This window comes from Nasonia vitripennis (genome assembly GCF_009193385.2).
Source record: "Nasonia vitripennis strain AsymCx chromosome 5 unlocalized genomic scaffold, Nvit_psr_1.1 chr5_random0002, whole genome shotgun sequence".
Taxonomy (NCBI): domain Eukaryota; kingdom Metazoa; phylum Arthropoda; class Insecta; order Hymenoptera; family Pteromalidae; genus Nasonia; species Nasonia vitripennis.
The window spans coordinates 838,000-851,324 of NW_022279652.1; the positions used below are offsets into that span (position 1 = coordinate 838,000).

The 13,325-nt window shown below is 32.4% G+C and overlaps 1 protein-coding gene across 1 annotated transcript in view; it reads right to left on the reverse strand.

Moving 5' to 3' along the window:
• Msh4 (mutS homolog 4) overlaps positions 1-10,784 on the reverse strand; it is a 462,579-nt gene extending 451,795 nt beyond the window's left edge. Inside the window, 2 exon segments of the mRNA NM_001159771.1 lie at positions 1,495-1,553; positions 10,649-10,784. Coding sequence (NP_001153243.1) covers positions 1,495-1,525 — 31 coding nt within the window. The 5' untranslated portion in view covers positions 1,526-1,553; positions 10,649-10,784.
• Between the last annotated feature and the right edge of the window lie 2,541 nt (positions 10,785-13,325).

The window sequence follows — 13,325 nt, forward strand, 5'->3', positions numbered from 1 at the left end:
GAAAATGAGTGTCTTTAAGAACACACGCCAAATCCGACAAAGTTGAGTGAGTTTACAAACGCATTTCAAATTCGCGCCAAACATAAGTTGATGCTTTCATGAACACAGGCCGCGATGAAGCAAACAAGTGACGTAATCGGCCACTGAACTTGTACCACGTGCAAACGAAAATAAATAAATAAATGACCAACAAAAAAGGCCAATTTACTAGAACGAAAGCAACGCATAGGAGCCAAAAGAGATTCAGATTGGCTAGGATGCCTGCGCTAGAGCTCTCTCTCACCGCACAAATGACGCCTGAACGCACATACCTCACACACACACAGCCAAAGAAGAATCAGGAGATGGTCTTGATTCACCGGGTTGGTGTAAAGCAGAGTAGGCTTCAGCCGATCCTCACTGGTGTAACGGACGGTAACGATGACGGTCATGAACGAGCGAAGGTCGGCAGCGAACGAACGGGCTGAGTAGTAATGGCGAAGTAGTATAACCTCAAAACTATTCGTCAGGCAAAAGTGCAGAACCATGGCTCAACAGCAGAATAACAGTGCTAGAATTATATTTCCAAAAAGAGCCATAACAGTCCCACACCGCCAGAGAGAGAGAGAGAGAGAGAGAGAGAGAGAGAGAGAGAGAGAGAGAGAGAGAGAGAGAGAGAGAGAGAGAGAGAGGCAGAGAGCGGGCACGCCGACGACGAAATAGACGAAGAAAAAGGCGAAAATCGAGCTGCTGCTGCCTGGCTCACTGCCTGGTATAAGATAGAGGGAGAGTGAGCGCCTAAAGCGAGAAAGTAGGCGTGCCTACTCTGTCCAAGTCAGTGCTCTGGTAAAGACTTTGCAAACTGCACGAGGGGATCAATTTGCATCGAGACTCGAAAGATAATGCCTTTTTATAGCGAAAATTCGGGAAACGTTGATAGTCTTGATTTTAGAGAAACTGCGTCTTACAATAGCGTAGTTGGCGTCACATTTTTATTCTTTACGTTGTACAAGACGTTGATAAGCTTTTACAGAAACAGAGAAATGCAATGACTGTCGTTTATACCGTACGGCAACGATCTCTAAACTCGTTTAAATACAAGTAAAATATTGTGGTTAAGGGCGAATACAGTAGAACGGAGCCTAGGCTACCTGCGCAATCTCTTTTCCGGATCGGCCGCTATGGCAGTGATTCGCAGGCTAAATTGTAGAATAAAAACTAACCCTTATAACACCTCTGCTCGGTAGTTTCTACACAACTGCTCAAGTATGCTAGCTGGTAGATTATCGAACAGATTAATGTTTGTTTTTGACTAGACGCCAGTTGGTGTCTTGCAAAACTAATTTAGTATGACTTATTAAAAACAATGCTATCGACTCAGTGAATCAGTGCATGATTTACTGAGTCTATCGCACATGGCAAGCCATAATAAATTTAACATGTCTCAATTATGGGGGATGCAACTTTGTCACAGTAATGTTTTTAGATATTTCTGTATACATTTCTCTAACTTACCAAGCACTATAAATGATGGTTTAGATATCATTGTCTTTGAAGACGCTTCAAATGCTGTGCTAAAAAAGAAACGTCAAATATTAAAACTCTTGAAAGCTTATTTTTCTAATATGGAGGGGCAGTAGGAGGTAAAAGCACTATTTTCAAATCATTTTTTGTAGAAGGTTGTATGGGGAATCAGCATTTTACCGCCCTACTGTAATGTTTATTTCGACCACCACTTAAGGGCTTAGTGTGAAATTCTGTCAAAAGTATTTGTGTACAGAATTTAATTCATGGATATTTTTGACATAGTAATACGAAAAAAAACCGCCGCCTTTGGTTCGGCTGGTAGCTTCCTTCATAATTATGTATTGCTTTTATATTAAAATTATTTTTTCTCCATAGATAATTCTATACATTTTTTGTACTTTTTTGTTTAATGGATAATAGTATATTGTGCATCAAGGGGAAAAAATAAGCCATTTCAAACAAGGGTAAGGTGTTGTAACAAACAAACATCTGACTTGAGTTTCAAATAAACTTTCTTCCCATGGTAGACACTGTATTTTCTACGAATGCACAAAACCCCAAAACTACCTCTCCTTAGGGGTTCGGGTAAACCGGAAGTTGACCGTAAGTAGACCAAAAGTCGACCGGAAGTAAACCGGAGGTGAGCCGGAAATGAACTAAAAGTAATGAGAAAAATACAAAATGACCCGAATGTGACCAAAAATAACCGGCGATGAACCAGAAATATACCGAAAATTAACAGGAAGTAACCAGAATGATGTATATTTGCTAACGTACTCCTAAGGAGTTAATCGGAAATTAACCAATAAATTATTAATAAACAAATTTTGAAAAGTTTGAAAATTATTATTCATAAACTGTAAATTATGTTAAAGCTTTTCTTATAAATAAATAAATAAATAAATAAATGAATAAATATATATATTGCGAGGACTGTGGATTCTAATTGATTTAAGTGAAAGGAAACTTGTGTAGCATTGGGGTAGGTAAATGACTTCAAACGCAATAACATCAATGTGGTAGTAAAAGAAAAAATATATTGTCAATTAACAAAATCTTAAATTCAGAACAATAACTCTGAATGCGCCTCGCAAGTTTCTCGGAAATATTTAGTTATATTAAAATCAAAGATTAAATTTTATTATATAAAAACCGAACAAATAATAATTAAATTTATACAAGTAAATTTAGTATGTTCAAAAGGAAGTTGATTTTAGAATTGACGTGAATTGAAATAATCTAATTTAACTGTGTAATGAATTACTCTTCAGCAACAAATGAACAGCCTGTAGTTCATGGGAGACTATAGTCGACTGTTTGAAAGGAACTAGAACAGAGAGAGCAAGAACACTTGAATTATTATCTTTAGTACGATATAGTAGTTTGTGACAACACAGTTTAACTCTCTTCGTATTAAAAAAAAAAAAAAACATTGAATCAAGTAGTTTCGATTTAATTTGTTATCCGTCTTTAGATTATACGTTTCTGCGTAGCAGAGGAACACTCGCGACCACCTAGCGATGGTTGGATATAAGATCCACGTCTTTGTTAGTAACGCGTGACTTTATTGCATTATCGCGTGAGTGATATACGTCGTTGATCGCGATGCACCCTAGCCGGCAAGTACATACGGACGCAGCCCGATATTGCAAAAGGCACTTAGCAGTCCTTAGACTGCAACTCAACCTCTCCGGCTTACGGGGGCAGTTGTTAGTTAAGTTAGCCTGGTAAGTCACATTCACTGTGCCAGAGCTTCGCCGTAACTATACGTCTGTGAGCACAAGTAAAATAGACTCATGGAGCTCAGCACGAGTGCCTATTCCTTCGGCCAGTATCAGTAAACGTACAATTTAGCACTGCACATAAAACACTGGAAACATGAATCCACAATTGAGCGATTCAATCGCTACACTAACATTAAAACTTAAAAGGAGATGATACACTTATCGCCGGTGCTGTCTGGAATGTAGATGGCTTTGGATAGGACCTTGAGTGTGCTCGCGAGGCCTCGAGAATTTGTTGCGTGAAAACGGCTCCACGTGGTTAAGTATAAGTTACATGTTTGCAGTTTGAGAGTTCAGAGTAAGATGATTCCGCTCGCAATACAACTGACTCGCAAAAGTTAGGCAGCTCAAGTTTTGGAATAAACTCAGTAGCCGATTTTCATATTCAATAATGTAAAGTCGTGCATACTATTTGGTTTGCATAAACAATACAAATTTCCACCTGAATTCTGTTACTGCCGCGCTTCCTTTATGTTTACCTCTTGGTCTCATCGCACTTCCAAGGACTTGTACGAATTTTCAATTCATGATAGAAATATATCCGAGGTGATGCAGCAAGTGGCTCTATTACCGCCGTAGTTCAAGTACCGTGTTGGTTCTAGTACCGTGTTGGATCTAGTACCGTGTTGGGTCTACTTTCTTGTTGCTTCTAATGCCGTGTTGATTAACCCTCATGGGTTATGTGATTGTCGTGCGCCCCACGCCCTTCCACACATACAATCCAGCGGGTCAACTCAGACTGACCATGGATCTTTTATTGATCTCACAATAATATAAAAATAAACTAAATCCCCAAAAACACCGACTCGGCGTAGCAGTTCAAATACCATAGTGGTACAGCACAGCATCAGCTCTAATACCGTAGTAGTACTAGTTTTCATCATTGTTGGCGAAATGTACTACTGGCAAAGTGTCATTCTGGCGAATTGTCCTTATTGGCGAAATGTCCTCCTGGCGAAATGGCCCTACTGAGGAAGTGTCCTTCTGTCAAAATTACATACTGGCAAAATATCGACGAAATTTTAAAAACATTCAATTCTTACAACAATAGATTACAATTTACTCACGGGACTGAGATTGATTAAACATTATAAATATTTTAGATGCTTCAATTAATCATGGACAAGTATACAAAAGCTATATCAGCTTAAAAGTTAATTGTGTCTTCTTGAAACTAATTTTTCTGTCATTAAAAATACAACGTGGAAAGTAATAGCTAACACATTTTGTAGAATTTGAAACAAAACTAAACTATAGAGAAAGATTCTGGACTACAACAGTATAAAAAATAATATTATTTTAAATATACTTGAAATCAAAATTTAATAAATGAGAATAATAATCTAAACTTTGATTTAAATATTTTAAAAGAATTCTAGGTTAAACAACGTGTGATACAATTTTTACTATAACTTTACCGTCAGAAAATATATCAATGACAAGAGTAGCGCCTGCAACGTTTACACAGTGATAGCAAGTACAACTCAATTAATATTATTAAAAAATTATAAACTTAGAAACATTTTTAAAGTTTAGAATCTTTGTTGGTTGCATTGGACAGCAGATGAAGTTGTTTCGATGAGAAGGTTTTGTAACTTATATTTCCAAATAAACATACATAGCAACGAAGTATCAAAATATTATCATAGTTTGATAAAACGCGTTTTATGCGAAACATATTTTAAATATAATAGTTAAGCAATTCCAAAATAGGTAACATAATTTAGAAATATTTTTATTATAAAAATTCTGATTAGAAAAATATGTTTACCACAAGCGAAGCGAGACCGAACGTGCAGGTGCTATGAAATTATCTTTAACTTGTATTCGTTTTTTTAACAAAAATGATAATGCTATTTATCTCTTGAAAAAAAATTAAGTCAAGTAAACTAACTTTACTATATGTCATAATATTTAAAATTAAAATATAATTAAATATATTGATATTTTTTTTACAATAAAAATTCTCATTAGCATGATATGATAAAATAAATAATAAATATGTTTAGTAAATGTTTTAATGTAGCCTTAATATGAAACGGTTCTAAAAACTTTTAATACCATACTTGGAAACGCTGGAATGAAAGTTTAAGAACTTGGAAAATGGAAAAAACGATAAATAAACGATGGAATGTCCACACTTTTTGGATTTTATTAATTTAAAAAATTTTAAACTTTAAAAATGTTATAAACTGCAGAAAAATAAAAAATTAGAAAAGACGTTTGATTGCACATAATGTGAAATACGTAGATAAAATATAAAATATAAAAGGGTAGAAATCTGTAAAATCTTGTAAAGCATGCTTCTTTACGGTTCTCTACTATTTTTAGTATAATTTTATAGCTAAACAGTTAAATTTTTATTTTATTTTGGTAATTTTTAGAATATCCCAACTAAGGCTTTTCAGAATAAATTCAATTACAACGCGGGCTATGTTCTGATTACTTATGAAGTTTAGTAATATTTGGTTATTATGAACGCCATATGGAATTGACGTAATCGAGTTAATTAAATCAATAAATTTTCTAAAATGACAGGTATTTCAATCATTTTCCAAAACGAACCAGTATATTTCATCTATTTATTTCTTTGAAGCCATGAATCAGTATACATACGACCAAAAATGTTTTTAACAGGTATAAAGTAAAGGTACGTCCATCTAATTATTTAGGTTTTAAAGTCATTTGGGTTTTAATCGAATGTACTTAACTAATAGAAACCAAAAGAAATAAGCTTCGTGTTTAAATTCAGTGGCTCAAAATTCATAAAAATAGACTTCGTCAATAATTTTCCTCCCGTTGATCACAGGATAAACCTCTCAACTGCGTGAAAAAGCAATTTTGGGGTGTGTTTTTTGAGGATAGGGACGAACGCGTGAGGTATCGGTAAAACATACCGTTGGCTTCTTGTTCAGCAGCTCAAAGTACATGAAAATAGTCGTTGCTTAGAATTTTTCTGAGCCCCTGTGATTTCTGACAGCTTGATCATTTCGTAAAGTAGTAATTTTGTAAGGTTAGGGAACGCGTAGCTCCGCCTGGGAACAAAATTTTAAAGAACGCCCATCACTAATTGAAAGTACATAAAAAATGCTAAATTTTCCATATTTTTCAAAATTATTAGATCAAAAGGAATTTTGGGCAGAGCTTTGTTACGTTTGACGTGGAACGTCCCATATATATATATATATATATATATATATATATATATATATATATATATATATATATATTAGGGTGTATCGAAAATTTAAACTGTTAAGAAAACAACTTTAATAGCTAAGAAAAGTTAGTATTTGATGAAAAAAGGTCGTACGTTCAAGGAGGGCGCGATAGATTAAAATTTTCTTGTCGGTATAGAGCGATCAATTTTGCAAATTTACTATACGAAAAAAATACGTTTAAAAAAGGTCACGCCATCTTCGCGTGTTAGCCAAATTTTTAATTATTGATATTTTTAACTCAAATTTTTCAATTTTCTTCGTTTTTTTACGGGCTTTCGATCTACCGTGTGACATTTAGGATTTATCGTTGCTAAGCTGCATCATAACCTCAAATTAACGTTGTGTTTTATTCAATTTTTGCTTATTTTCGACACTAGTACAAAAATTTTAATTGTCAACATTGTTTAACAACACGAGTAGAAGGGTTTGATTAAAAAAATATAGCAGTCCACAGAAAAATTGGTTAAAATCGATCATAAATAAAAAAGTCGCAAGAGCTGAAAGTTGGCTATTTTGGCGAAAATTGCGTTTTTTGCTGTTTTCTAAAATCACGATCTCATTTCTGTCTGGCTATTTTCTATAAAACCAACGTAAAAGGTTCGCATTCTGGCGGCGCTCTGACCCTCTCACTTTCTAAATGTCCATGATTTAAATTTAAATAAAACACAATTAATGCTTTCGGATCTCCACTCGATAAATGTATTCGTCTACTGCTTTGGTGCACTGTATCTTCTTCTGATTGAGATACAGCTTAAATTGTACAAACAAAATTTGTACTAATCTTATTCTTTTAAAGTTTCCAAATATGCGTACATAATTTTCATTTGATTTTAAAACTAGCTACTTATTTTCTAATCTTTGTCAGAAACTATTTTAAAGGGAATCTAAATAAGAAAATGCTCTTCATTTGTAAAAATGTGTAGGTTTTTTAAGTAAGTGTTTTTATTAATTCATTAAATAATTTATTCTTTAGATTACAGAAATACAAGGAGGGCGAAAACGGCGTACAGTATTATTTGTTTGTCGTTTTCTTGCATCAAGGATTATCTGAACTGATCTTATACGAAAGATATAATCATCAAATAATATACTAAGAAGTATATTTTCCGGGTGAGCGAAATAAGCATTTCGCTCAATTACTGGTTCAATTATATTAAGGTATTTTTGTAGCTAATATCTTGTATTTTGTATAAAAGTATAGAAATTTTTGGCTCCATCTTTAATAGATGATTGAGTTTTAACCTGAAACCAAAATGGTATGTAGACTTTCATTACGTAGGTAACTATGTCAATTAATTTAGAAGTTGGTGACTCAGTTGCCATGTACAGTCTTAACACTCGATTTGCAGTAGTTAACCACCGAGATAAATTAAGGAGCCCAGAATTTCGATTTGCAAGATCCTGTGAACAGACTCCTGACTTTATAGCGTTGTAGCAAAGATAGAGATACTGTTGGTCTTTACTTAGTATTTTGTAATCACTTATTGGCAAATTAATTTTTACAAAAATTTTTTGAAATGAGACGATTGGTAGATTTTCACATTCTTTTAGCTTCTTACCTATTATACCAGTAAACATTTGTGGACCTCTTGCCAAACCATCGATTTTTTCAAAAAGATATCTAGATGGTAACTCATTAAAATGAAGTAAGCAGATGACCCACTGCAATGGACGGTTTAGTTTTTCTTCGAGACAACGTATTGCACCACCATTAACACCAGTGTTAACTGGTGTACCATCGCACCCAATAACAGTAAAGTCAGCAAGTATACTAGGAGAATGTTTGAACAAATAATGATATAAAGTATTGCAAATAGTAATAGCGTTTCCAGAAGCAAGAGTGATATGACCAAGGAAGTGGGAATCAGGTTCCAGTATTAATGAGTAGTGATCTTCCGTCACAACTTTTCGATAAAATTTGTTACCTTTTTTTTCTTGATCAAGCGTTTTATCTCGTCGACCATCGAAGTAAACACCTATAACCGAGATTGCATCTGCCACTTTATATTGTGTTAAAACAGTCTTTTTGTTTCTCGCATTATCTTAGATTTATCAATTGCTTATGATATATCATTTTTTTCAACTATTTTGTAATCCATATGTACTGATGTAGCTATCGCTGCCGTGGCTCTTGCTGAAACATTATATCTTTGTCTTGTTAATAGTGTTCGTAAGATTTATTCTATTTTGAATTCTTCTCAAGGACTTTCTTTTTCATGTGCTACTGTTAGCTGTTCTCATATTTGATTTTATAGCTATATACTTTTTATGATATGTTGTTAACATTTGTAATACGCGTTGATAAGTGACTGTTGGAATGGCTATCTTTTTATACAAATCTAGTAAATCATTTATAACTATTTTTGAAATCTTTAGAAAAGAAGGTTCTATATTGCAATTTGTTCCTTTTTTAATCTCAACTTAATTATACTATAGTACATCTATTTTAGAGAGCTGAAAAGTAATTGAATATAAAGTACTTATAATTTATTTATTACCTGTATAAGCCGAATATTTTAAATGTTTTATTTGCAAAATTCTAAAAATTGTTTCAAGCTGTTTTTCTGACTTGCATAAAATTAATATATTAGATCCCTGGTGACAAAATTCACTGCTTTTATCTTTTATTTTATAATTTTTTAAATATAATTTTGTTATTTTTAATTCATATATTGTAACGGGTTTTCGGGAACTAAATTGCAAAAAAAGTAAATCGACGAGGGGGATTTGACCCGACGTCCCCGAGAACTCAAGGCGCGTGCACTACCACTAAGCCAACGACGCAAAACTCATTTACTCGTACCGACTAGCTGTTATATGGGCTATTCCGCCTGTCACAATATGTATTTCAATGCATGTTATGGTAAATTTTCCAAATTTTGAGGAAAGGAATAGTTTTTTAGAATATTATTTACACGTTTCTACGAAATGGTACACTTTTTGCTAGGATTTATCATAAATATTCAAATTTTACTACAATCTAAATACAAGTACAAAATAAAACAGTAAAAATAAAAAATAAAAACTATGGATTTTTCTGCCAGGGTTTACATCGCTTATATACATTAATGAATGTTTCTTTATTTTTTTTGGTTTACATTAAATGAAAATAAAGTATTAATTTTTAGTAACATTAAATATTGCAACAATCGACTGTAAGTATTCTTTTGTGATAAAGTTACTCTTGTTTTAATGATCTAAAATTGTACAACGTATATTTTTATTCTTTTGTCAAAGTCAAATGTGTAAGGAACTTTAGTAAGTAAGATGAATTTTACGGGTTTAAAATAAATTATTTGCTATATCTTATCTGATTTTTATTAAAAATAGCTCAGAATTAACGAAAGTATCACTTGTTTGAGATCAAATATGCGTAAAAAATTTCAGAAATTGATATTATTAAATAAATGTTTTAAAATTTGCTTATACTCCACTTTAATATAATAGTATAAGCAAAAAGTGTAAATACGCTTGTAATACATTTGTTACAAAGAAATTTTTACATTTGTTCAAATATTGTCTAACTTTGATAAATTTAGTAAAACTATTATAGATATTGGAACTCCTCTCCATATTATCAAATTATAGTAAAATAAGGCAAAACTGGGCAAAAGTATTATATTATTATATTATATATTATATTTTATTACAACTGCAAAAATTCTGATATTATCATTTTAAAAATAATAAAAGTGAAAAATTTAGAAAAACTATAACAAAAATTAAGACACGGTGAAAAAACGTAATAGTCATAAATACACTTAACATTTTTAGAAAAAAATTTTTAAATTTGCGCAATTATTGTCGAAAAATGATAAATTAAAAATTTAATAAACAGCAAGAATAACGTATGCAAAAAAATAATTTTACAAGACGTTTTTCTAATTTTTCTCAATGGTGTCTTGGACAAAAGCTTTTTTATGTGTGAAATAATGTACTACTTATATTTCAAACGATATGAAACAATATAAAAAATAAAGAACGAATACTTTCAAAATAAAATAATACTTTTAATATCTTTCAATATTCAATGTACTATAAGTTAAAAAATATAATATTATCTCGTTCACTTTAAAATTTTTAGCTTGAATAATATTTATAAACATTATATTTCTTTATTTATATTATGAAACTTACCTTCAAGAATGTATATTTGAATTCATATCAATTTATAACATAATTTATTTTAAAAGCAAATTTTTTTCTTCTTCCAAGTTTTTAATTAAATTAAACAAAAATGAAAATCATACTAGCTTGAATGCTTGGCTAGTCTGAAAAAAATTTCTATGACGATAATATTTAGCTTCTGCTACATTATAGGTGGTTGCGCCACTTTTATATTTTTGTTAGTGCAAAATTTTAATCATTATTTTGGTCTTATGAGCGTTTGTTTGCAAGCTGTAAAAGGTATAATAAGCAAACGACCTGAATTGCAGGACTAAAATTATATGAAGTAAAATCTAAAGAAAAATGTTATAAATATAAGGGATACTACTGATTACGAACAATTTTAAACTTATAATATATTGAAACGCTCTGACTTAGTTTCGTCAAAGTTGAAAATTTTATTTGTGGTCCGAGATGTCGTGGTATTGAATTGAATTTTATTAATATTTTGATAATTCTTTCTTATAATTCTTTAATATGTTGTAAATTTGTTTATAAATCTTTGAACTCATGTAGAAACTACTCAAATTACGTATTGCATTTGAAAAAGAATTTATTTTTGAATTGATCAAAAATTATGCTTTCTTCTCAAACAAACTTAATGTTGTTGAGAATATTCAATCTAATAAGAAATTTTTTGCGGCGTGCAGGCGTTCCCACTTCTTACGCCCTTGAACGGGCAAGCGTATGCGCAGTAAACATTAAACGCTACAAGTGTACATTTTCTTCTTATTCTTCTTCTTCTTCTTCTTCTTCTTTTTATTCATGTTTATAATGAAACGGGCAGAAAGGAGACGGAGTCGAAAGGGAAAACAGTAGACGACGGGACTCGAACTCGCGGACCCGAAAGCCAGAGGCCTGATGTGCTCTAATCACGGAGCTAACGTCTACGATGCATTCGCAGCGGTGCATTGTAGTACGGCTTGGCAGACTCTTATCGCTGACTCGTCTCACAAGCTCGCGTTTCCAGACATGTGCGTCTGTGACAATAATTAATGGCTTTATCCAACTGCCTGGACGGTAGAAATGTCATAAGCCTAACCTTTAAACATTTTCAATATTGCCACCCCATCGTTTGAACCTCACCCAAGAATTGGCACCAGACACAGAGGGTGTCTGTTTGGATAGACATCCCCGTTCCTACTTTAAGATTTAATAGTAATCAAAATGTTCTTAAGTGAACCTGCTTTTTAAAATTAAGCTTAAAATGAAATTGTTTCTCTTGAAAAGCGGAGAAATATGAATTTTAGTTAGTCTTCATTGATAAAAAATGAGTGGGAAGGAAGACTTCAAAATAGCAATAAAGCTCGAAAAATATGAAAACGGGAAGTTTGAATACTCGAAATTCATGTAGATTAGTACAAATTTTGTTTGTACAATTTAAGCTGTATCTCAATCAGAAGAAGATACAGTGCACCAAAGCAGTAGACGAATACATTTATCGAGTGGAGATCCGAAAGCATTAATTGTGTTTTATTTAAATTTAAATCATGGACATTTAGAAAGTGAGAGGGTCAGAGCGCCGCCAGAATGCGAACCTTTTACGTTGGTTTTATAGAAAATAGCCAGACAGAAATGAGATCGTGATTTTAGAAAACAGCAAAAAACGCAATTTTCGCCAAAATAGCCAACTTTCAGCTCTTGCGACTTTTTTATTTATGATCGATTTTAACCAATTTTTCTGTGGACTGCTATATTTTTTTAATCAAACCCTTCTACTCGTGTTGTTAAACAATGACAATTAAAATTTTTGTACTAGTGTCGAAAATAAGCAAAAATTGAATAAAACACAACGTTAATTTGAGGTTATGATGCAGCTTAGCAACGATAAATCCTAAATGTCATACGGTAGATCGAAAGCCCGTAAAAAAACGAAGAAAAGTGAAAAATTTGAGTTAAAAATATCAATAATTAAAAATTTGGCTAACACGCGAAGATGGCGTGACCTTTTTTAAACGTATTTTTTTCGTATAGTAAATTTGCAAAATTGATCGCTCTATACCGACAAGAAAATTTTAATCTATCGCGCCCTCCTTGAACGTACGACCTTTTTTCATCAAATACTAACTTTTCTTAGCTATTAAAGTTGTTTTCTTAACAGTTTAAATTTTCGATACACCCTAATATATATATATATATATATATATATATATATATATATATATATATGGGACGTTCCACGTCAAACGTAACAAAGCTCTGCCCAAAATTCCTTTTGATCTAATAATTTTGAAAAATATGGAAAATTTAGCATTTTTTATGTACTTTCAATTAGTGATGGGCGTTCTTTAAAATTTTGTTCCCAGGCGGAGCTACGCGTTCCCTAACCTTACAAAATTACTACTTTACGAAATGATCAAGCTGTCAGAAATCACAGGGGCTCAGAAAAATTCTAAGCAACGACTATTTTCATGTACTTTGAGCTGCTGAACAAGAAGCCAACGGTATGTTTTACCGATACCTCACGCGTTCGTCCCTATCCTCAAAAAACACACCCCAAAATTGCTTTTTCACGCAGTTGAGAGGTTTATCCTGTGATCAACGGGAGGAAAATTATTGACGAAGTCTATTTTTATGAATTTTGAGCCACTGAATTTAAACACGAAGCTTATTTCTTTTGGTTTCTATTAGTTAAGTACATTCGATT